This window comes from Canis lupus, chromosome 2 (assembly GCF_003254725.2).
Source record: "Canis lupus dingo isolate Sandy chromosome 2, ASM325472v2, whole genome shotgun sequence".
In the NCBI taxonomy this organism is placed as follows: Eukaryota; Metazoa; Chordata; class Mammalia; order Carnivora; family Canidae; genus Canis; species Canis lupus.
This window is the reverse complement of record NC_064244.1, coordinates 73,507,813-73,532,857: the sequence shown is the minus strand read 5'-3', so window position 1 is coordinate 73,532,857 and position 25,045 is coordinate 73,507,813. Positions and strand designations below refer to the sequence as shown.

The following is a 25,045-nucleotide window of genomic DNA, read 5'->3' as shown; positions in this document are numbered from 1 at the left end:
TTCCTATTTCTAGAGACACTTATTCTTGGAATCCAGCTGCCAGGCTGTGCCCAGGGCACGTTGAAAGGCCGAGCGTAGGTGTTCTGGCCAACCGGTCCCAACTGAGATTCCAGCTGACAACCGGTGTCAACTGCCAGACATGTGCACGAGGAAGCCTCTAGATCGCCCCGCCTCCATTCACCATGACTGCAACCCCACAAAAAAACCTGAGAGAGAATCCCTCTTTGGGTCCAGTAGACCCACAAAGCTGGGAGAAAAAAAAATAATGAAGTGATTTTGTCTTAAGCTACTAAGTTTTGGTCAATTCACTTTGCAGCGTTAGCTTTGCTGGACCAGGAGACGAACCATGAATCCCGTCACAGTGGGATGGGATGGGGGCGCCAACTTCTCACGCAGTCTTAAAGCACAGAGGGGCCTCGGCGGGCTGTTATACTTGGAGGCTGATGGGGGGACATCTGGATGAACTTGGCATGAGAAAAAGTTTCTGCTGGGCCCTGGAGGAACAGACCCGGAGACTGTCCAGGTAAGAGAAAGAAAGGTGTCAACGGTGACTCGGAAGTGTCTGTCTTGGGCAACTGTCCTCGGTGACAGTGTGAGCTGACATTGGGAGAGGAAGAGGATGGATGGATGAGCGGCTTGGGAGGAAGGTGATAAGGCCAGTTCTGGATGCACCGTGGCATTTGTGACACACCTTCTATAAATCCTGGAACCTGCTGATACATTAATAAAAAGAGAGAGAGAGAGAAGCTTCAGCTTGTGTCCCCAGAGCAGGGATTTGAGAAGTCTGAACCCCAGAACTCATTCATAAATGTCCACATGCATTAATTCATGTGTTCACTCATTTAGCCCTTCAGGCAGGGAGAGTTATGTCCAAGAGCACAGCCCCTAGAGCCAGACAGCCTGGGTTCAAAGCCCAGCTCTACGTCTTACTCGTGGCAGGGCCGTGGGCTCTGTGCTTCCATTTATCTCTAAATAGAGATGACAACAGTATCTATATTATTGTAAAGATTTAAGAATTTATTATTATTATTTATTTATGAGACACACACAGAGAGGCAGAGACACAGGCAGAGGGAGAAGCAGGCTCCATGCAGGGAGCCCGATGTGGGACTCGATCCCGGGTCTCCAGGATCACACCCTGGGCCAAAGGCGGTGCTAAACCGCTGAGCCACCGGGCTGCCCTATTATTGTAAAAATTAAAAGAGTACGTACGTGGGAAATTCTTAGCACGGTGCTTGGAACGTAAGTATACATGACATGTTAGCCACTAACATTCAACAAATAAGTTCTGGGTGCCTGCTATCGGCTGGACCCCGCGCTGCACTGAGAAAAGAGCAGGGAACCTGGTGGACACAGGCCCTGCCCCTGGAAACTTCCATTTCGGTCCTTATTCAGTACAAGGGCCTGGCGTTTCCTTAGGTTTTCTCTCAGATGTATTGTTCCACTTGAGCCTCACAAGGGCCCCAGGAGGTGGCTGTAACAGTGACCATGTTCCCATTTGACAGAGGTGGAAACTGAGGCCCGGAGAGGAGAGTTGCTGTCTTTTTAGCACAAGTGATGTCCCCAGTCTGCTGTCAGCAATCTGTGTGTCCCCTTGGCAAAGGCGCTGTGACACGAGGGGTCCAGAGGCCCCATGTGTGCGGTTGGCTCCACTTCTGCTTGGAACTCCTGCGGGGAGTGAGATCTCAAAAGTGACCAACCTCTTGCCCCCGAGCGAGGGGCCCTGCAGCCCTCTTATGGTCAAAGTTCCGGAGGCCTGAGGTCAGGGTGCTATTCCTGAGCTGGCCCCCTCCCTGCCCGGTCTCCCAGGTGAAGCAGGTGTTTTTCCACTGGGTGTGACACACAAAACCCCACCGAATACCATCTTCACGGATGCCTCAAATTCCACCATCCGTGATTCATTCTTTAAGGTTGAGCAATTGCTCCCGGGAGCATCTTCTAACACCAAAAATCCCTCTGGGATGGGTTGCTAAAGGCCTCAGAGATGATCACTTTCCTTCTATGGATGAAAAACATCGGCTCCAGAAGGAAGAGTGACTCGCCCAAGGACACATGACCAGTTGTTGGCAAAGCCGGGACGAGAAGCCGGCGCTGCTCACACTGCTCCCCGACCCTGGCCAGGAGGGACGAGAGATGCTCCCATGCATCTTATTATGCTACTTTGCAGCCTGTGAGGGGCTTCCCTCTCAGGGGCCATGATTTATTTATTTATTTATTTTATTTTTATTTTTATTTTTTTTTTTTACTTATGATAGTCACAGAGAGAGAGAGAGAGAGAGGCAGAGACACAGGCAGAGGGAGAAGCAGGCTCCATGCACGGAGCCCGACGTGGGATTCGATCCCGGGTCTCCAGGATCGCGCCCTGGGCCAAAGGCAGGCGCCAAACCGCTGCGCCACCCAGGGATCCCAGGGGCCCTGATTTAAGTCCTCCCCACCTGCAGGTCATCCTCCTCCTTGCTGTGGACAGGACTGTTTGGGGCTGCTACAACCGTGCCCTCTTCTGACAACAGAGCCTGGTTTGTTATTTCGGGAACTAACCTAAAAGGTACTGTTCCCTGGTCCCCACTGCTGGATCCCTGGTTGGCTATGGTTTCCGGCCTCTCCTAGGCCTGGTTTCCCTCCTCCTCCCATTCTATAGGCAACTCCAGATCCTTCCAGGGCATTCGTTTTTGTTGTCGCTATTGCGTAAGTAAACCAGAGTCGGTTTCTGTTGCTTCCTCCTGAAGCGCTCTAATTGGCACACCCACTTTACAGATGAGGAGAGTGAGGCGTGGAGAGGACAGGTGAATGAGAGGTAGAGCCAGGACTTCGAGCCAATGTCCTGCTTCCCAGCCCAGGCATTTGCTCACACCGCCCTGCGGACTCCGAGCGGTTGGGACCTAAGGGAAGAGGAAGGTGGAGGGGAGAAGTGGACGGGCCCGAACACAGAGTGTAGAGGTTAAGTGAGAGGCTTTGGAGTCAGACACACCTGAGTTTGGGCCTTCTATCTGTGGTTGATTAGTTTGGGGCTTTGGACAAGTCATTTCATCTCCTCAGAGCTGCTTCCCTCAGCTGTAAAATAAGGAGAATAGGACCTGGGTATAGACGCAGGTCTGCAGGGATACAGTTGGTGAGTCGAGGCCTGGGTAGATTTTGGCTTTCAGGCATCCCTCTTGAGGGAGTCCCCTGTGCAGTGAGCAACCTGGACAACCGTACAAGACAGTCCTATGAATGGGTAATATCGGATTTATGTGGTTGTTATAAAGATAAACGAGATAACACGTGTAAAGTTTTTGGCAGAGTGACCAACATTTAGAAAGTATGCAAAAAATAGTAGCTACGTAGCGTGACATATCACCAGAGGCTCAGTCTGGAAGGTCTCTGGCAGTCTGTGCCGACACCATAAACCCTAAGCTCTTCCCTTTCTCACCACCCACCCCCAAACCTCATAACCTTTCCTGGATGGCCTCGGTGCCCTGCCTCTCCCTCCACGGCTCTCCAAGTTTGGCCCGGCTGCCGGGGAACGGGGATCTGGCCAGGTCTGGCACACCACGGCTTTCAGTTTGGCGAAGGCCCCAGATCTGCTGGGGTCCAGCTGGCAAGTCCCTCCTGTTCCAAGTTTCTGAAGCTTCCAGCAGCCAGCCCTGCCCTCCAGGCTCCTCCCTCGGACCCGGGGCAGATGGAAACCAGAGCGCAGCATGCACTTGGAGCCTAGCTGCTGCAGGCCCAGAAGTCCCCTCTAGCAGCCCGAGCCCCCTTCGGCCTCCTCCCTGCTCTCTGGAAAGGCCCAAGGAGCCAGAAGCAGGAATGGCTGGACGAGGGCCTCTGGGAGAGCCACGTGTGCCAGCCCAGCCCCTGCCAGCTCTCAGGCTGATCTCACAATGGCTCCTTTCACCAGAGAGAGGAGCTGGCCCTCCTGCAGCCCTCGAGGTGATGTCCCAGGCCCCAGGGGCAAGGAGTGGGAGACCAGAAACTAAGGAAAGGGTTGCTAAGGCTGGGAGAGGTAAAGGTGCTGAGCCACCCCCTCACGACCACCCGATGTCACGGTGACCACCCCGCAACGGGGGCCACAGGAGATCAGGCTCTGTGGGGCCCGGGGCCAGAGTGGGGGTGGGAGGTGAGTAAGTGTGGGAGCAGATGGAGGGAAAGAGTTAGTCATGGGGTTCTGGGGCGGGGGAGGGAGGCTGGGCCCTCAGCCCACGCTCTTGCTGGCATCTGCAGGCCCATAGCAAGAGGGTGACGTGGTCCTGGTCCTTGAAAAGCCCTTCCAGTAACAACTGGGGCACCTCAGCCCAGCATCTTTTGCCTCCCCTCTCTTCTCCATGCCCTCTGCCCAGGCCTCCAGCATCTCTTAAAGGGACTTGCATCTTCCTACAAGTATGTCTGCCCCATCAGCTCTCTTTTCTGCACCCCCAAGGCACAAATCTAAGCTACTCAGTGAATGAAAGCCCTTGGAGCTCTCATTGCCCAAAGGAGCATGGCCTTGGGGTCCCCCTCAGCATCTATTCCCTCTTCTGATCTCCAAATCCTTTTGTTCCTAGGAAGCCATCATTCCCCCCTCTGGAGCCCCGGCAGTTTGGGTGGGGCTCCCACCTCGGGATAGGCATGTGACCCCAATCTGGAAATGAGGGCATTCTATCCCACCCCCACACAGTGACTAGTCCAGGCTCAGGCATGTGACCCAAACCACTCCAGGGAGATTCAATTTCAGAATCTGTCTTTAAACATTTGGACAAATTTTTCCTTCTGCTGGACTTGGAACTGGGAGGGGGTCAGCCGGGAGCTGCCTTCATTTGAAAAGAACCTGCTTCCACAGTGAAGCGAACAAAGGAAGAAGCAGAAAGCTGGGAGACCCAAGTCCTGGTGACATCAATTGAACACCTAGATCCAGCTGTACCTGAAGCAGATAAGCTGAATTTGTTTGTTTGCTTCTTGAGTCAGTACATCTCGTTTTCTTTGAAGCCTCTTGGAATCATGTTTTCTGTCTGCTGCAACCCAGGAGTTCTGAGCAGTACGGAGGCCCTCCCTGCTGTGGCCTCGAACCACTCCTGCAGTCCCACCCGCCTTGCTCTGGACTTGCCATTCCCCCCAACACCCCATGTGCTTTGTGACTTCTGCTGGGCGCTCTATGTGGGGTGGACTTGCTTTTCCCCCTTTGTACTTGCTCAGCTCTTAAACATCCAGTTCACACGCCAGCTCCCTCACGGAGCCTTCCCCCTCACCTCCCAGGGAGAACTTACTCCTTGTGCCTGTCCATGACCGACGCATCCTTTGACGGCTTCACAGCGATTATTTTACTTGCATAGCCACCTCCACTAGATTATCGAGCCTCTTGAAGGCAAGACCTATGGTATCCATTTCTTTTCTCAGTTCCCAGTGCTTGGCCTGGCACCTAGTAAGTGCTCAAGAAATGCTTCTGGATTGATCTAACCTGCGTCAGGTGGGGTGGGCATGGCTGGGTGTTGGCGCTGTGGGGATGCTACTACTTCTGGGCAGCTCTGGGCCCGTTTCCACCTCTGTGCAGCCGCTGTTTCCTCAGCCTCAAATGTCTGTCTCCCTCAGCCTAACTACTCTGCTCACCCATCAGAGGACTCTGCCCCTAACATGTGACAATAGGGCTGTTTTGGAGTCACAGGGGCTTGAGTTCAAGCCCTGATTCTTCTACACAGCACTTGAGTGATGCGGGCCGAGTCACAGAACTTCCTTGAGCCTCGGTTGCCTTCAAAATAGCAAACACAAAGAGTTATTTATGTGCTGGGCATTGTTCTAAGTGCTTTCCACGTCCTAGCACTTCCAGGGTTCTTATCCGCCCCGTGAGGCGCAGGTACTATTATTGTCCTCATTCCAGTGAGAAGAGAGCTGAGGCCCAGAGAGGTTAAGTGTGGCCTGACCAGGCCTGGCCTGGCCATGAGCAGGAAGTGGCAAGAGCTGGGGTCGGAACTCAGGCTGCCCGGCTCCCAAGTCAGTGGTCCTCATCCTCGGCGGTCTTGCCCCATGCAACGTGGAGACAATGCTAGAACCTTCTTCGTAAGGTTGTGGTGAAATCCAATCTCCACATAATGGATGTGCACGACCCAGCAGAGCCGAGCACTGCTGCTTCCACTGGCGTGTTCTGGGCCCGGCAGAGTCCAGTCTTCTCGAGAATCCTGAACCTTGGGGTCAGGCTGCAGGGGAGCGGGGCTGCGGCTGGTCCAGAGCAGCATCCACTTGGCTCTGGCTACATTCTAGGGCTCTCTCTGCTTGGCAGAAGGATTCTGCTCATAATGCTCACTTGTCCAGACTTGTCAACGGCCTCTGCATTCTCCGCACGCACTGCCCTGGGCCCAGAAGGAATAGAGGGCGACAGGACGGGCTCCAGCCAGGCCAGGGAAAGCTGCTGGGAATTAAGAGGTCTGGGGAGGCAGCATTAGCCTAGTTTCTAGAAACCCCAGCTGTGCCACGGCCTCGTGGCGAGGACTTGGGTAAATTGCAGACTCTCCTTGGGCCTCAGTTCCTTCAGCTGTGGAAATGGGGACAGTAATGTTGGCGTAAGGATGAAGGAAGATGATGTAGGGATGCTCTGTGTCTCTCATGAATAAATAAATAAATAATCTTTAAAAAAAAAAGTGCTCCATAAGCTTTAGTGCCTGCTGTTATTGTTTTCCAGCAGCAAGACCTTGGCAACGGCCTGTCCCTTCCCATGCCTCAGTTTTACCACTTATTCAATGATGTTTACACTTGATTGTGGGTGCTCACAGATTTCCGGGCTCCACCCCACCTTACCAAATCCATCCCTATCTTTGAGGGCGATGGCTGTCCCTCTTGCTCGCCAGCGTATCCTCAGGAGCCCGCCTGGACGTGGCACACGGTGGGCTCCCACTAAATACTTGCCGAATTTGTGTTTTTCATTAAACAAACACTGACTTAGTGCTTTTTTCTTTCTTTCTTTCTTTCTTTCTTTCTTTCTTTCTTTCTTTCTTTCTTTCTTTCTTTCTTTCTTTCTTTCATTTATTTATTTAAGTAGGCTCCACACCCAACATGGGGCTTGAACTCAGGGCCTCGAGATCAAGAGTCACATGCTCTACCCCCCGAGCCGGCCAGGCACCAACTTTGTGCTTTTTATGTGCTGGGCACTCTTCTGAGCGCTTTACGGATGTGAATGCATTTACTACTCACCATCTTGGAGGGAGGGATTTTTATTAACCACCACCCCCCCCACTTTTTTTTTTTTTTTTTTTTTTTACAGAGGAGGCCGCTGAGGCGGAGAGTTAATGTGCTGGGGCAGTTGAACCTAGGCCCTCTGGCTCCAAGTTCACCTTCTGAACTTCTCTGGTCCTGTCCCCTCTGTTCAGGAGTTGGGGTGCACGGTGTACCCACTCATCCATGGGCATCCATCTCTCATCTCCTGGGTTGGGATTCTCCTTTCTTCGGGCTGAGCGGAGGGGGTTGGCTGTGGGACGTGGGGAGCTGAGCAATGCGCCTGGCCTCTGGGGACAGCCTGCCAACACCTGCCACTCGGCCAAGTCCAAAAACGGCTTGGGCGCAGCTCCCATCCTGCTGTTCTTCCGGAGCCTGGGAAGGGAACAGGAAAGACTCAGAGGCCTGGCTTCAGTACTGACTCACGGGGAGGTGGGGCCGGCCGCGGAGTCTGAGTGTGGGGACTTTGTCTTCCTTCCTTGGACACTCACCGGAATAAGGCTGGGGCCTGAACCCACGCAACCCAGAGCCTCAGGATGCTCACAGACCCGGGGGCAGGGGAGGGGACACTACATGAAAAGCTGGTCACAGCATTCCTCTGGGAAGAGGAGGGCCTCTGGGTGGCCACATACACTGATCGCCACCTCGGGTGTGAAGGACCTGCCCTCTCCCTGGCCACAGCCTACAGGGAGGCCTCGGGAAAGAAGGAAAGACTTGTGACCACAAATGACAGAAGAGGACAGGAGCAGTGAAATGGAGCCTGGAGGAAGAGGCAGCCCGCCCAGATCCCCCGGTGTTCCCGCGATGGAAATGTTTGCTGGATTTTTAAGAGGAAGGATATTTAATAATCAAATTTCAATTGTTTCAGGGTGGCTCCCTGCACTGTCACCGATAACCTTCCAGCCTTCCCACCACTGGTGGGCGTGGTAGAAGTAGGGGTGTGGACAGCACACACGGGGCCCTAGACGTGTCTGGAGATTGCAGTGAGGCAGATGCCAATGGGGTGGGCTGCCTGTAACCTGCACACCTCCCGGGCTTCTCCCCAGGGCCCTAGGGCTTTGGATCACCGGTTAAGACTATGAGCTGTGGAGCTAGATTGCACAGGTTTGACACACTGACCGTGTAAACTTAAGTCCTGTCATAGACTCTCTGGGCTTTGGTATCCTCTGTAAAATGAGGATAATAACATAAAGACTATTGTTTTTTTCCACCTCTACCATGTACTAGGTACTGATACAAGGCCTTTCTGGGCATTATCCTATTTTACCCCTTGCTACAACCCTATGAAGTGGGCAGTATTTTCAGGTGAGGACACAGAGGCAGAGGAAGGGTAAGCAGCTGGCGACGTTTCCACAATAGGTAGTAGAGCTGTGAAAACCCGGGAGGTCTCACTCCAGAAGATATGCATTAGCTATGACACACAGGTCACCTCTACCTATGAAGGTAGTTGTGAAGGTTAAATAACTTTATGCATGTAAAGCTCTCAGGACAGCGCTTGGCACATAGTAAGGGCTCAAATTATTTTTTTAAAAGACTTCATTTATTTATTTGACAGAGAGAGAGAGAGAACACAAGTAGGTAGAGCAGCAGGCAGAGGGAGAGGGAGAAGCAGGCTGGGCAAGGCTCGATCCCAGGACCCTGAGGTCATGACCTGAGCTGAAGACAGATGCTTCCCCGACTGAGCCACCCAGGCACCGAAGTAAGGGCTCAAGTTAAATGTGAGCTCTTGTGCTGTGGTCAGGGATGTGGGCACCTGACTCAAGAGGCTTAAACATTAAGGTAATTTATTATTTCACCAACAGGAAGTCCTGAAGCATTCCTGGCCTCAGGATCGATTGATTCAATGGTTCGATGTGATGACATAAGGACCCAGGAGCTTCGAGTGTCCTGCTCTGCCCATTGGATCCAGTCTAAGGTCAGCTACCCTCTTGGTGGCAAGGTGGCTGCCAGCAACACCTAGACGGTCAAGCATCCTTACTCAGATGCAGGAGGAAGAGGCTGTGCCCCTAAACCAGACCTCTTAGGCCTTCCCTTCAGTTGGTCTGGGTGGGCTGTGTCATGTGGGGGTCCGTAGACCAACAACAGCACCAAAGCAATGCCAGGAGCTGGTTAGCTTTGCTTCTGTCTACATGCTTGGAACTGATATGGGGGCAAGCGTTCCTAGAATAAGGGGGCTGGCCAGAGGGTCCTATTGGGAAGGGATGAAGGGGTTGTGGGTACAACTCGAAAGAACTAGCGAGCCTGGTCAGCTGGAGAGTCTGGGAAGACGCCCTGGGTTACACAGAGAATCCGAACACAGTGTGTTCATCCAGTGTCCCGTGGTGCCGGATCCAGAGGAGGAAGAGTTTATTTGGATTGAGGGCGGAGGTGTATTTGTGGGAGGATCCCTGGAGGCTTCACCTCTGAATCCTGGACTCTGAGAAAGATTTCCTCAGCCGGGAAAGCCCGAGAAGAGGGTCAGAGGGTACAGCATGAGCAAAGATCTGTGTGCTTCTGGGAAGTCGGGGCTTCTCGGCAGAGCAGCCTGGGGGTGAGGCATGTGGAGACATGGCCCTCGGAACACAGAAGTGGGGGGCCTGGGTGGCTCAGCGGTTGAGCACCTGCCTTCAGCCCAGGGCGTGATCCTGGGGTCCCGGGATCGAGTCCCACGTCGGGCTCCCTGCATGGGGCCTGCTTCTCCCTCTGCCTGTGTCTCTGCCTCTCTCTGCCTTTGTGTCTCTCATGAATAAATAAATAAAATCTTAAAAAAAAAAAAAAAAAGAACACAGAAGTGGCTCCTGTCCACCTCGCCTCCCGGCTGGGAGCACCAGAATGATCACAGCGAGCATTACTGAGCACTTGCTATGTGCGTGCATTTCTAGGGGTATTAAAGAAAATAAGATACAGAAAGCTAAGGTCACACCCCAATGCCAGGGCTTGCATCATGCCCTGTACCTTCCTCACAGGTCCCCACCACCCCAGCAGCTGGAGGAGAGAAAGAAACCCCATGGGGCCATGGCATCAATCCATGAGTTACTGCAGCTGCTGGTGGCGGCTGCAAGGGGACCTGCAGCTGGCAGACAAAGGCGGGAAGCGAGGTTTTGTCTCTGGTGGGCAGGGACGTGGCCCCCCTCCTGAGGCCAGTGAGACAGGGAGAAGGTGGGGAGACTCATGTGTCAAGGGGCTCTAGAGCCAGGAGATCTGGCTTTATAGGACTCTCTCCCCAAGTCCCCGTTTGCTCATTTGAAATAATAACAATCTGCATTATTCCAAATATCATGCCATGGTGGCAGGGGGCAGATGGAACACAGGAAAGAATGCCGAGCAGCTTTTTACCATGTCATTCAAGTGTTATTTGTTTTTCTTATTAAAGCAGAAATCCTGGGTTGAAAATGTGAGCAGTGATTGCCTTTGTGCCTCAGCCTTTGTTCTGCTTTTCTCCTTTCGGTGGTTTTTTTCTCCCCCCCAATGTTCTCTGCAATGAACGTATTTTACTTTTTAATGGACTCCCCGCCTCCACCCAAGAAGAACATTAAAATTCATTATTAAAATTCCTCCGTGGGCTATGTCTATATAAACCGATGCATATATGCATAGAATGTCTTTGGAAGGCAACCCAGAAAAATGGTGAAGCACAGGGTGCAGGGGGGGCAATAAGAGAGGGAGGGGTGCTTCTGGGCTGTTGTCTCCACGGGACTGCTTGATTTATTATTTATTTATCTTACCACCATATGCTTGCATAACCTTTCATTAAAAAGTGTGTGGTTTTTTTTTTAATATTTTCTTTTCTTTTTCTTTTTTTTTTTTTTTTTTTAAAGTAATCTCGACACACAACACAGGTCTCAAGCTTTCAACATTGAGATCAACAGTCACATGCTATACCGATGGAGCCAGCCAGGGGCCCCTCAAAAACTTTTGTTTCATTTCATTTATAGTCAAGAATGTCCACCGGACCCAAGCCCCAGATTTCCAACTGGGCCTGGCAGTTGCCATCCTGGGAACTCGGCTATGGGCTCCTCCCACTTCCATTCTCTGTTTTGGCCCTTTAAGAGACACCCCTTTGGGGCCCCTGAGTGGCTCAGTCTGTTAAGTATCTGCTTTCAGCTCGGGTCATGGTCCCAGGGTCCTGGGATCGAGTTCTGCATCAGGCTCCCTGCTCAGTGGAGAGCCCGCCTCTCACTCTCCCTCTGCTACTCCCCCTGCTTTTGCTCTCTCTCTCTCTGTCAAATAAGTAAAATAAAAAAAATCTTAAAAAAAAAACAAAAGACACTTCTTTGGAGAGACTCTGGGTCCAACTGGGAGTCTCCCAGCCAAGTGGCTGTTTCTACTAAAGCAGGCACCTAGCCACTTGGGGAGCAAAACTGTGGGGGTGCCCCTCTGACCAGGCCACTCAACCTGGAGGACCCCCCACCCCACCCCAAGGCCAGCAGCTGTGCTTCCCTGGTTCCTCACTGCACCTTCCAAAGAGGAAGGCCATGTTTCTTGGGACACAAGGTACTCCCTGGCTGGCCCTGCCCCTCCATCCAGCTCTATCCTCTTTACCCCCTCATCATGGATGAATGGCTGGGAGCAGAAGATCCCTCCTTCTCTCACCTCAGGCCCATGCACAAGCTATTCCCTGTCCCCAGATAACCCATTTCCCTCATCTGCCCAGCTAGTATCTACTCATGACGCAAACCTGAGCTTCAGTGGGACCTCCTCCAAGAAGCCCTCCCTGATTAGTCCTGTGAGGGCCCTCCTCTGGGCTCCTGTAACACGTCAGGATTCCCTAGAGCAGGGCTCCAGCTACACCCCATTTACACGGACTGTAACTTTGGGCCAATTGCCTAACCTCGCCGATCCTCTGTTTTCTCATTTAAAAAAATTTTTTTTTTTTTTTTTTTTTTTTTTTTTTTAAGATTTATGAGAGACACAGAGAGAGAGGCAGAGCCACAGGCAGAGGGAGAAGCAGGCTCCCCAGAGACAGCCCCTCAGAGATCCCAGGACCCTGGGATCACGACCTGAGCCAAAGGCAGACGCTCAACCCCTAAGCCACCCAGGTGCCCGGGTTTTCTCATTTGTAAAACAGTGCTTAGGTCAGAGTTGTAAAAGATTACATGACTTAATGCAGATAAAATGCTCTAAATAGTGCCTGGTACATGGTAAACACTCTCAGTTCTTATCACATGATATTTAGAGTCGTCTGTTTATCTGTCTTCTCTGCTAGCCTGTTTTGAGCTTCTTGCCCACCACAGTTGGGTCATGACGTGCTGATATTCACTCAGGGTCTGATGCATATTAGAAAATTCTCCAAAAGTTTTTGTTAAAGGAATGACATGATCTATTCAAACCGGCAAATATTTCTTGAGCATTTGCAAAGCATGTAAACTGTTTAACACCCTGTGTCAAACACTGAACTACTACTTTCTAGATGACTTCATTTAATCCTTGTGATGAGAGTGTTAGATTCTTGTAATCTCCCCATTTCACAGATAGGTAAACTTTCTATTCTCTTAACCTATTTTATTTTTTCATCATAGCACATCACCTTCTGACACATTATGTATTTATTCGTCTGCTAGTAATAGAATCTGACTGTCACTCCACCAGAATAGAAGTTCCCTGAGAACCCGTGTTCTATTTTGTTGGTGTTCACGAGGCCTAGAACAGGGTCCAATACATAGCAGGTGGTCAGCTTATATCTGTGCTAAACATCCTTGCTTCTGGAAAACCTGTTGACTCTCCTCTACCACTAGGTAGGTGCCCCCACCTTGTACTTTCATAGCACGTGCAAATTATGAGTACTTCCCACAGTCCAGCAGTTATCAGCCCTCTGTGATATTCCTTCTTAAATTTGAGGTTTCCTTGGCCAGCCAGCAAACTCTGGGAGGACAAGGCCCATGGTTAATAATAGTAATAACAATGAATATTTGTTGAGCATTTAGCATCATCCAGTTCTTCACCTAAAGTAGCCCATTCACTAGTTTCAAGGAGCCTATGAGTAGGGTCTTGTCTGAGGCTTGTGGAGGTGAAGAGACTTGCTGCGGGTCACTGGCTAGTCACTGGCTAATAGCACCTGATCCAGGCAGTCTGAATTTAACACGAGGGTCCTTAGCCACTACACACATTGCCTCTTCGGAAAAGACCATAGTCATCTGTACCATAGACTGAGCGGGGAGCCCTGGACAAATGTCTCCTGAATGCCTTGAAAGGCAGGAAACAGAAAAGGTGGTTTCTGGTTCTACTGATTCTCAGCCCCACTTGAGACAATGGGAGGTGGGGTGCTAGCTGTCTAGCAGGGGAAGGAATTGTGAAGGGCTTTATCTTTCTCCTCACCTTGCAATGTGGGGCCCAGAGCCTCAGAATACCTGCCTTTTCCCTTTGGAAAGACAGGGCGGGTGAGCAGGTGCTCACTGTGCCCACCTGGGAGGCTCAGCCCCAATGGCCAGACTTGGTGGCCTCAGAGACGATGATCTAAGGGACTATCACATCTTCCTGGATGTTAGGAAAAGGGAACCAATCAACCCACAAAAAAATCCTTCAAGGAGAGAAGTCACAGAATGAGTCTTGCTAACTCAGTCACTCAAAAACGAGGGGATAGAATTTAGTGGATTTTAGCCTTTCGTCCCTCTGGACTCCTATGATGTTCATTTTAATTTAAAATAATTTCAAACAGGGCTTCTGGGTGGCTCAGTTGGTTAAGTGTCCGACTCTTGATTTGGACTCAGGTTATGATCTCAGGGTGGTGAGTTCCAGCCCTGGGTCAGACTCTGCACTGAGCATGGATCCTGCATAAGATCCTCTCTCCCTGGGGATCCCTGGGTGGCTCAGCAGTTTAGCACCGCCTTCGGCCCAGGGTGTGATCCTGAAGACCCAGGATGGAGTCCCGAGTCAGGCTCCCGGCATGGAGCCTGCTTCTCCCTCCTCCTGTGTCTCTGCCTCTCTCTCTCTCTCTCTCTGTCTATCATAAATAAATAAATCTTAAAAAAAAAAAAAAAGATTCTCTCTCCCTTCTCTCTCCGCCCCTCCCCCCCTTCTCTTAAAAAAACGTAAGTAAATAAAATGAATAAGATAATTTCAAACAGAAAAGTTGCAAGAATCATATGAGGAGCTTTTAAATACCCTTTACCTAGATTCACCTTTTTTTTTTTTTTTATCATTTTGCCATGTTTGTTCTCTCTCTCTTTTGATTATCATCAAAGATAGATAGATGCAGGTACCTATCGTTATGGGATACATATTATGGTTTCTGAGCCATTTGAAAGTAGATTGCAGACATCATACCCTTTTCCCCCCTTGAACACTTCAGTATGTACTTCGAAAGAACAAGAATATCCTCGTACTTAACCACAGTACAGCTATGAAATTCAGAAAATTTAATGCTGACACAATACTTTAATCTACTATCTATATTCCAATTCTGTCAAATGACCCCAGCATTTAGCTGTCGGCCGTGTCTTTCTATTCTCCTCAAATCGGGAACAGCAACCTGCCTTTCTTGGCCTTTCCTGACGTTGATATTTTGAGACCAGTTATTTTTATAGAATGTGGCTCCATTTGCGTGTGTCTGATGTCTCCTCGGGACTAGATTCAGGTTGTGTGGTCTCAGCTGGAATATTTATAAACCTGATACCATGTGCATCAATTCGAGGAGCCCCCGATGTCTGTCTGCCTGGAGAGAGTGTTGGTCGTTTTGATCACTGGTTGAAATGTGCTCTGGTTTCTCCACTAAGTTACAGTTTCCCTCCTTACAAGTAATAAGCAATCTGTAGGAACACTTTAAGGTCACATAAATATTCTGTTCTTGCTGACTCTTGTAGTCTTTCTTTCTTTCTTTCTTTCTTTCTTTCTTTCTTCTTTCTTTCTTTCTTTCTTTCTTTCAGAGCACAAGAGGAAACAGAAGCAGAGGGAGAGAGAGAATCTGAAGAGAGAGAATCCAGCACTGAGTGTGGAGCTTGACATGGGGCTTGATCCCATGACCCTGAAATCATGACCTGAGCTGAAATCAAGAATAGGACACCTAACCAACTGAGTCACCCAGGTGCCCTTCTTGTGTTTATTTCTGATCAGCAGGAAGAGGTGCCCAGCCCCCTTGCACATTCCTTGTCCTTGTCTTCCTCCCCCATTGAGGGACAGGAACGGGGCCTTGCTTAGCATACTAGGTCAGCATTCTGTGGGGCTTGGACATGCTCACCCCCCCTTGGGAGCCCCTCTGGGTGAATCCAGGGACTCTGGTCCCTGCCTTGGCAGGATGTATCCAGCAGCTGAAGAGAATGGCAGGAGAAGAAAGGACTCTTTCTGGAGCCTGTCCTGAAAACGAAGAGGTGAACCAAATGAGAGAAGAAAATCGTACTGGGCTCATCCCTCAGGATCCTGGCCATGTCTCTGAACAGCTCAGACAAGGCTCTTGTCCTTCAGTCAGGGACTGTCCCCTGGGTGTACACCAGGACCGGGTAGTCCTGGTTTAAACATGGACATCGCTTTATCTCTCTGTGCCTCCAGGTATGACCGAGCCACCAACGAGTGAGGGAGGCGGACCCCCTGGGTGTGGGATGCAGCTGGGAAAACATCAACCCGCTGCTTTTCCTTTTCCCTTGTTTGCAGGGTCTCCTCTGGCTGCTGACACTCAGCACAGCTCAGAGCTGGAGTATTCGTTTATTCTTTTGAAGCATGAAGGACACTTCTTAGCTTTGAAAAAATACAGTTGCCTGCTTGAATTTCAAATGGTCTAACGTCCCCTCTGCTACCTAGCTGTGATCTAAAGGACTGATTGTTCAGGCCTCAAAGTACCAAGTAAATGAACTATGAACGCCCAAGGATGGAGAAGAAAAGTCCTTATTCAAATCAAACCTTATGGCTGGAGATGATTGTCTATTTTTGCTCTTGTGTGGCAAGGAAACAGCTGGGAAGTAGACTCCCCAGCCCGGGCTTCTCCTGGGGCAGCGGCTTGGCCGTCTCTGCGCCTTTAGGCTGTAGGAAATGAGCAGCTCGTCTAAGTCAGGGCTGCCAGCTCTGGGTGGGAGCCTCTGTGGCAAGAGCTATTTGTCTACGTTGGAATATCATTTTCAGAGTCTTAGGTCAAAGGTCACAGGCCAGAGCAAGCATTAGGGGAAGACTGCTGAACACAGGGTACTGCCCACAGGATGGCTGCAGGCAATAGGAGAGGGGCGAACAGTGTGGCGCAGTGTACCAGCTGCAGCAGAGCAGCCTTGGGTTCACATCCCAGCTGTGTCACTCGATTGCCAGCTGTGTGACTTGGGCAAGTGATTTAATCTCTCTAAGCCTCAGTTTGTCCTCTGCAAAATGGGAAGCAATAATATGACTCAATTCAGGGGCGTCTGGCTGGCTCCATCAGCAGAGCCTGTGACTCTTGACCTCAGGAATATGAGTTCGAGGCCCATGTTGGGTGTAGGGATTACTTAGAAATGCCCTCTTAAAAAAAATAATACTCAACTCAGGTTGTAGGTATTAGACGTATTAAATGAGGTTGTACAGGTTAAAATGAGATTGCATTCACAATCCACACAATCAAGCAGATATTGTGTCCCATACACCTCTAAAAATAGTGTAAAATCTAATAATAATGATGGTGATGATGATGATGATGATCACTATTACTTCTGAGCCTCCGGGCTGTTATGTTAGGATTCGGTAGGAAGTGGGAGCCAGGGTGAAGTAGGAGTAGGGTACAGGCTAAGGGACTAGCCAGTGGCACTGAACTGAGGCCACCAGATACAGAAGTGCCCAGTCCCCGTCAGTAGACCTATTTGCAGCAACCCTCAACTTCATTTTTAATAACTACATATTATTTCATTATATGGATGAACTATGTCTTATTTAAGCAAACAAGCATTTTTAACAGCTGCGGAATATTTCAATGCTTAGATGGATCACATTTTAACAGGGCAGCCAATGGGTGTATTAGAATTAGAACAGGCTTTGAAGATAGAGATCTTCAACCATGTAATCAGCATTTTTTTCAACCTCGACTTGGGGACAGGGGCTGTGCTTTGTGCCGGGGTAAAGAGGATGGACAGGGACTTACCCTCACAATGCTCATGGGCTACAGGGCGTACGGAGCTTTTACCCCTGGCTATGTGGGCTTGTGCAAGTCACGTGTCTTCCCCAAATCCTACTTTCTTCATGTTGAAAGCTCAGTGTACAGTGTTACAAGCACAGTATTCAGCCAGCAAATACTACTTCTCTCTTCTAATGATTAGTGGTTTTCAAAATATATATTTTTTATTCTTTTGTTTTTATGGATAATCTAGCCATGGATACCCTCCTAAATGTCTGGGGTTTTTTTTTTGTTTTGTTTTTTGTTTGTTGTTGTTGTTGTTGCTGCTGTTGTTTGTTTTGTTTTGTGCGTGGGTTATTTATCATCCTGGGGCTATTTCTCTTATCCAGCTAAATAAGTTTTTCTAAACCCTCTGCTGCTTTTCGGTGTTTACGAAGCAGAGGAGTGGGTTAGAGCCACTGAACCGACAGCAGGAAGTATCAGCAAACAGGTCACCAGACTGTCCAGAGCTTTGATTTCTCAGCTGCCTCTTTACTATTTCTTCAACGCACTGAGGAAGTGCCTGCCTCAGTGCCTTTGTATTGGCTCTTCTCTCTGCCTAGAGTGCTGTTTGCCGGGATATTGTCTTATTTCCTTCAGGTCTTAACTCAAATGCCACTTTATCAGACTGTTCCTACTTCCTGCCACCAGCACCCCTCCCCATCCCCTTACCCTAGTTCGTTCTTATTATTTCCAAACATAGGCAAATTTGTTCTGGGTATTGGTTTATCATCAGTCTTCCCAAATAAAATGTCACCTTCGTAAAAGCCAAGATGCTGTCTGACCTGGGCCTGGAACAGTGCTTGATACATAGTAGGCATGCAATAAAAATTTGTGGTGTGAGTAAATAAAGAGATCAGACAAGACTACTCACAATACTCATAGTGTTTGCTAGTGTCTGGATACAGTAAAAACCTGCTCAAGCGGAAGGGAGAATCATAATAATTGGAAACTTAATACAGAACCTTATTTGGGTGGTAGGCCATTGAAGATCTTGGCTGGGGTGTGTGCAAGTGGGGACTGGGCTGAGGGAGGAAATATCCCTCCCTGCCAAGCTGCAGCAAGAGGCTAATGGCCTCCACAGGGATCCAATCCAATTAAGGCCCTGGCCCGGAGTCAACTCGGGTTCCTTTCCTGGCTGCTGAAGCTTCCAAGTGACAAAACGAAACCTGTAACTTTCCCAAGATGAGACAGTCTCCAGGCGAGCAGGGCAGCAAGGGGCTGCGGGTAGGGTTTCTGCTCCCAGAGAAGCAGATGTGCAGTGCACCCAAATGGTTTTAATACTCTGTGTGTGTGTGTGTGTGTGTGTGTGTGTGTGCATGTGTGTGTGCATGCACAAGGGTGAGAGAGAAAAAGAGAGAGAGAGAGAGAGAATGAGCCAGGATCAGAGGCTAGGTCACCACCCTCAAAGATCAGTCCTTGCAGGGAAGGAGCTGGATGCAGTCAGTGGAACAGAGATGAAAGCAAGGAGACGTGGGTTCTCCTGCTCCCACCGAACTGTGTGGCGGGTCTGAAAACCAAGTCCTGCTCGAGGTCACAGGGCTCCCTACTGCAGAAGTGGAAAGGCAACTTGTCCATAAGTTTAGGCTTAATTGCACTCAGAATGCTCTTTCGACTGTTTATTTCTCTTTAAAACCAATTTTTGGATAAGCAATATCTACCCTAGGACAGATTTTTTTCAGTTATGAAACAAAACAGCGTATAGTTAACAAATATGCACCTCTGTCCCCTGTGAGCCAATTCTCCACTCGAGGGGTAAATACCGTCAGCAATTTCTTGTGTATCCTTCCAGAGGAAAACGCATATGTGGTGAAAGATAAATTACAGGTTATGAAAAGATGATTCACAGGTGTGCACATGTGATATACAGGCATACAAAGATGATACATGAGTATCGCATTAAATTTTGGATGAATAGAGAGAGACCTAATATCACAATGATTTTGAGTCTCCTTATCCAAGAATAGGTTATGCCTCTTGATTTGTCCAAGCATTTTCAAATTTTTTTGTGAATACATATATCCTCTCACATATATCTGTTTCTCAGAAGCATAAGCATTTTTTTTCAAATGGAACCTGTACATGTTCTTAAGATGCTTTCCTATTTTTTTAAATATTTTTATATTTGGGGTTGCTTTTCTTAAGTAAGATGTTTTGTTCCATTACAATTTCAAAGATAGTAGGGATTTGTGTATAGAAAGACACTAATTTCTAAAAGAATACTAACTTTGTAGCTCATCACTTTCATGAGGTCTTGTATTGTTGGTAATAGATTTCCAGCTGGTTTTCTCTGGATGAACTGTTGAAGACAGCCAACCCAGTAGGTCCTGGGAGCATGTTCATAAATTCTTTTCGATATGAATAATGGCCTCTCACATCTGTGTAAACTTTCCCTTTCTTGCCTGATTCAACATAAGCCTCTGACACTTGGCAGAAGAAGAAACTGAGGCTCAGTAAGATGGAATGATTTGCCCAAACTAGTGAGTGGCAAGAGGGGGAATTTGAACCAAGGCCTGTTATGCAACATCTTTTGACCTCAGGATCATGAGGCAAAGGAGAAACTGAGTTGAGGAGGGGTTTGTGAAGAAAAAGCAAAAGATGATAGTGTTTGAATGTCTACACTCTGCTAAGAACTCTATGTGCCATTTTTTTTTTCAATTTGATTTGATTTTTAAAGTAATTTCTACACCCAATGTGGGACTGAAACTCATAACCCTGAGATCAAGAGTAACATGCTCCACTGACCAAGCCACCCAGGTGCCCCTATGTACCATCTTTTTAAACACTTATAAGAACTTTGCAAGACCAGCGTTATGAGCATATGGTTGGCCAGGATATGGGCAACATGGATAAAGAGATCTGGGCTTGATTATTGGCTCTGCCATTCACTGGCTGTGTGACCCTAGGCAAACTGCTTAATTTCCCTGAAGCTCAATTTTCTCCACTGTACTCTTACTTCAAATGGTACCTGGATGATCCTTTTTCTATTGAAGGTCCATCTACTGGGGCTTGTGGCCAGGAGGAACGTGTCAGTCCTTGGACCCACACACTGGAACTCTATTCCTAGGGCCTAAAAAAAGCTGAATTGAAATGTGTCTCCAGCTCCTGTGTTTGTCCAGCGACTTTGATTCCTCCAGAGGAGCCTAGCTCTCTAGGGAGGCTGAAAAGGTGGGTGCTCCTATGGACACAACATTTAGGTTAAACTTTAGCCAGAATTATGGCTAAGTCACAATTAGCAAGATTTTATAGGACCTAATTCACATCAATGGGACAGAGTTGAAATTCAAAGCTGCATTGGGATTTTCCATAGCTGAGGTGACTGGCATCACCAAAGAACACATGAGCACCTATACTATGTGCAGTGAGAGGAACAACAACTGTGAACTTAGGAGATGGGAGGTTAAAAGGCAATATTTAAAATTTATATTTTTGTTTTAAGATTTCATTTGACAGACACAGAGAGAGAGAGTACAAGCAAGGGGAGCGGCAGGCAGAGGGAAAGTGAGAAGCAGGCTCCCTGTGGAGCAAGGAACCCTGAAGCGGGGCTTGATCCCAGGACCCCAGGATCATGACCTGAGCTGAAGGCAGACGCTTAACCGATGGAGCCACCCAGACACCCCTGAAATTTATGCGATTTGTTCTTTCACTTAGTCTGATTATTATCTTATATAATACTCCAGGCACTGAGTTAAGCATAGTAGAGCATAAAGAATAACTAATGTGTATTGAGCATGTAGTATATGCCGTTAAGTGCTTTACATTTATTAACCTGTATAATCTCCATCACAAGCCCGTGAGGTAGGTATTGTCATGATTTTGTATGAGAAGACCAAAGGTCCAGAGAAGGGAACTTGCTCGAAAGCACACAGCTGGGAAGTGAAATATTTAGCTCAAGTAAGGATGTATAGGACAAGTGTCCCCATGCTTCAGGAATCTGCAGAATCATAAGGGCACATTGATATGAATAGTACTTAGAGCGAACAATCATTAAGTACTTCTTATTATTAAACATTGTATGCAGATATTGTCTCATTTAATCCTCACAGTGATTTTTTAATTTTTTAATTTTTAAAAAATATTTTATTTATTCATGAGAGACACAGGCAGAGGGAGAAGCAGGCTCCATGTGGGACTCGATCCCAGATCTCCAGGATCACGCCCTGGGCTGAAGGCAGCGCTAAACCACTGAGCCACCCGGGCTGCCCTCACAGTGACTTTATGAGGTAGGTTCTCTTATATTGCCTGCTGTAGCGATGAAGGAACATACTTGAGTAATCTACCCAAGGTGGGTTTGAAATCAAGCAGTCCGCTAGGGAAGTGCACACTGAGAACCGCAATACCACCCTGAGCTTCTCGAAGGGTAGTGTAGAATCCAGACCAATGCAATGGTGCAAAGATGCTCCACGGAGCCGCAGGGATATATGAGTGGGCCTTGAAGGATGAGTAGGAGCCTACCTCTTCCCATGCCCATTTAGTGGACAGTGTAGCGAAGAGACAATTGTGGGTTTGAATCTCAGCACCCCCATCTTCTTAGCTGAACGGCTTCTGTTTATCTCCTCTGACCTGTTTCCTTAATCATAAAATGGGGACAATGAAAACGATTCCTCTGACGCCCCTTGAGGAATAGATGTGACCGGTTATGAAAACAAACAGCCGGGTTGTTTATGGGGCATGCGGTGAGGGGGCTCAGTGGTCAAGCCATGGGTACAATATCAACAGACCCCACAGAGCAATTTCCACACAGCAGGCACCATTCTGAGCACTTAACACAGATTTGCTTACCAATGATCTTATCACATCGGTACAATTTTTAGGTCCATTTTGCAGATGAGAGACTGTAGCATAGAGAGACTGAATAAGTTATGCTGAGCTAGTAAATGGCAGAGTGGAAGGGAGGCAGTCTGGCCTCAGAGTGCATGTGCATAGCACCTCTCTCTACTGCCTAAGTTGTAGAAAGTGGAGTTGAGGTCGTCAGCCAGCAACACACAGGTGTGTTCAAGAGTGGGTGGAGGGAAGTGTGTCATTAGGGGGAGAATTTCTGGAGGTGCTATCTTGTCCTCTGGGAAACCTGACTCCTTGTCAAGTGGCAATCATAACAAACACAAACCACCTGGTTTCTCAGACTCAGCAAGCAGGACCCTCTCGAGTATGGCAAGGGTCCAGGAAACCAGAGCGTAACGTGGCTCATTCACTCATTTCAAAAGTTTTTATACCGTACCATGAGCAGGTCTTTGAGCTGGAAATGCAGCCATAAACAAAATCAAACAAAAATCCCTGCTCTCATGGAGTTTGCACTGTTGGGTAGGATGGTATTTGGGAGATCTCTCAGAGTGGGTGGCATGAGAGCAAAGACCTGAAGGAGGCAAGGGAATGGGAGTTGCTGGAATTCTGGGGGAGGTAGAAGAACAAGTGCAAAGGCCCTGAGGCAAGAGTGTGTTTGGTCTGTTCAAGGAGTAGTAAGGAGATGGGTGTGTTTGGGGTAGAGAGTAAAGCGAAGAGCAGTTAAGATGAGGTCAGAGGGTGTGGGGGCAGGTGGGAAGAAGAACGCTTCTCCACCCATCTTTAAAGTTGGTGTGTGTGCTGTAACAGCAAACATGAGTGCAGAATGCAAACTATGCATACATTTCACAGTTGGAAAATGAGACTTGAACACATGGTACTCATGGAGCCTCCCTGCATAAACATCCCTACTCACCCCCTCTTGGCCCATCCCTGTGAGCCCATGGGGTCGAAACTGGGAAAACCAGGTATGAGTGACTGTGACCTGGTTTGTTTGTTTGTTTGTTTGTTTGTTTCTTTCTTTCTTTCTTAAGATTTTATTTATTTGACAGAGAATGAGAGAGAGAAAGAGAGCGAGAGAAAGAGAGAGAGCGAGAGAACAAGCAGGTAGAGATAGCAGGCAGAGGGATAGGGAGAAGCAGGTTCCCCACTGAGCAGGGAGCCTGATGTGGGGTTCCATCCCAGGACTCTGGGATCATGACCTGAGCTGAAGGCAGATGCTTAACCAATGAGCCATCCAGGTGCCCCTGCCGCCTGGTTTCTAAGAACAGGCTTGGGGTCTGAGCCTGGGAGACCATCACTGCCTCAACATTCTGAGGAGCAGAATGTCTGGTTTCCTTTCAGCTAAGATCTGAGTGTAGTCAAGGAGGTCTAAAGAGCCCTGGTCTGCTCGGCTTCCAGCCCTTCTCCATCTCCTTATCCTAGTGCGGGGAGGCCAGTTCGACCGGCAACAGACACCCAGGGAATGCTCACTGATTCAGACTGAATTTGATAAACCCTCAGGCACACCTGGGAGAAGATGATGATGCCTTGAAATATTCCTTGGCTCCAGGGCCAGTTTGGGGCCTTCTCTGAGGTTTCACTCGACCGTTTTAGATTTGGATTTGCTTTGAACTGGTTGACCATTATGGTTGCTTTTCAGGCAGGGTGGAGGGGGTGTGGCTGGAAGGGAACTTTGTTTCAGTTCATAATTTCATGAAAAACTAACACTTAGTTCAGTTCAGAGTCCAGACAGGTGCTTCAGTTTGTTTTAGGTTCAAGTCCCCATCTGGGGGACAGCCCCTTGGTGTTTATTTCTTTTCAACAAAAGAAGCTGGTGGGGGAGGGAGTTGAATACCACGATGTCATCTTAGCCTGCAGGGATGAGCAGGGACAGTCCCAGGGCCCAAAGTGGAGATAACAGTCATCACCGACTGAGCAACAGATGAGGTTAGGCGCAGATTGGTGATAGCGCCCCACCCTGCCATAATGAAACTGAGGCTTACGGGTTTTAAGACTTCATCTGACTCTAGAAAGGTGCTGGACTCTGGGGACACTGTCAGAGTCCCTACAAGAATATTTGAGCAACCTGCAATGGTCCAGGAGGGGAAGAAGCTGCAGGTTTCACTGTACTTTCATGTATACATTCAATTTGTTCACTGATATGTCTTAGTACACTCAAGGCGTAGAGAGACAAACCTCCTACGACTGGTCTTCATCATTCAACTTAACCTGTGAAGTGGGGAAGAGTTGTGAGTCAGGTATTGCCGAAAGTCAGAAAAGGAAACAAGTAACTCTTCCCAGAGAGGGTGACATGTGCTCCAGGCATTCAGCAGCAGCAAACCTGGACTGGGTGCCTACCTCCCGCCTGGCTCTAAGTATCATAGTCCCCGTCTTCCAGGGCTGAAAACCCAGGACAGTTTCTCCGGTTCCAGGACCACCTATATCAGATTCGTCCTGGTGCTTGCTAAAACGTGAATTTCTTCCTTCTCCAGAGGAGAATTGGACGGCTAAAGCAGGTCTGGGCGTAGCAGCTAGGTGATCCTGATACACACTCGAGTTTGCCAGGTGAGCAGGGGTAAGAAATCGGTCCAGGCAGGGGGGACAGCGTGGCCAATGGCTTGGGAATCCTTACTAGCCTTTAGGCGCTGGGGTTGCAGTTCTAGACTGTAGGCTCGAGGAGAGGGATCCTGCCCCCATGGTTTACGGCGCAGGGCCTGGAACGCACGAGGGCTTCATAAATATTTGTCGATATGCCGGCTTCCAAGATGATGGAGCAAAGGAAAAAAGGAAGAAGTTAGAAGAGGGGAGAAAGAGGTGTTTCTAAGGGAATGAAAACTTTCCGAAAAGTTGTCCCTCCAGAAGGCGGCTCCGTCTAGCAGAAGGAGCTGGGGAGGTGGCCGCTGCGGGAGAGGCTGAGCCCGGCGCACGGCAGCGGGGGGCAGAGCGGGAGGCGCCTCCTCGCCTCCCCAGGCCAGCCCAAGGCATGAGGTCACCCGGCCGAGCGCCAGCAGCAGCAGCTGCAAGGACGCGCCCGCGCCGCGGCGGGAGGCGGTGTCAGGCTCCGGCCCCGGGGGAATTCCCCCCCGCCCCTCGGGAGGCGTGGCCCGGAGCCCC

At 49.2% G+C, this 25,045-nt stretch overlaps 1 protein-coding gene and 1 long non-coding RNA gene across 11 annotated transcripts; one reads left to right on the top strand and one right to left on the bottom strand.

The window, feature by feature from the left end:
• LOC112660465 (uncharacterized) lies at positions 1-5,573 on the bottom strand. 8 transcript variants are annotated; one of them, XR_004813597.2, is made up of 3 exons: positions 3,433-3,825; positions 2,969-3,051; positions 399-713 (listed from the first exon to the last, which is right to left on the bottom strand). XR_004813597.2 is itself a non-coding variant. In XM_025447991.3 (2 exons), the coding sequence occupies exons 1-2, from the start codon at positions 3,677-3,679 to the stop codon at positions 319-321; spliced, it is 639 nt and encodes a 212-aa protein (XP_025303776.3). In that variant the 5' UTR covers positions 3,680-3,825; the 3' UTR covers positions 1-318. The 8 variants fall into 8 exon arrangements, 1 of the variants encoding a protein (XP_025303776.3); XR_003136957.3 differs by having other exon boundaries at positions 399-710; XR_007404502.1 differs by having other exon boundaries at positions 399-710; positions 2,969-3,046.
• On the top strand, positions 386-24,862 carry LOC112660466 (uncharacterized). Of its 3 annotated transcripts, none has more exons than XR_003136960.3 (6): positions 386-523; positions 8,958-9,070; positions 14,997-15,154; positions 20,164-20,338; positions 21,274-21,393; positions 24,424-24,862. It is a non-coding gene; the product is annotated as an uncharacterized LOC112660466 (long non-coding RNA). The 3 variants fall into 3 exon arrangements; XR_007404506.1 differs by lacking the exon at positions 386-523 and adding an exon at positions 3,654-4,096; XR_003136959.3 differs by lacking the exons at positions 386-523; positions 20,164-20,338; positions 21,274-21,393; positions 24,424-24,862 and adding exons at positions 3,650-4,096; positions 15,718-15,964 and having other exon boundaries at positions 14,997-15,615.
• Positions 24,863-25,045: the final 183 nt, after the last annotated feature.

Coding starts and splice junctions, on each gene's coding strand:
- LOC112660465 (XM_025447991.3), bottom strand. CDS start 3,679: ATGCTGCGCTCTGGTTTCCATCTGCCCCGGGTCCGAGGGAGGAGCCTG. Junction 711..3,432: donor ACCGAGGCCATCCAGGAAAG/GTTATGAGGTTT, acceptor ATGTATCAGCAG/GTTCCAGGATTTATAGAAGG.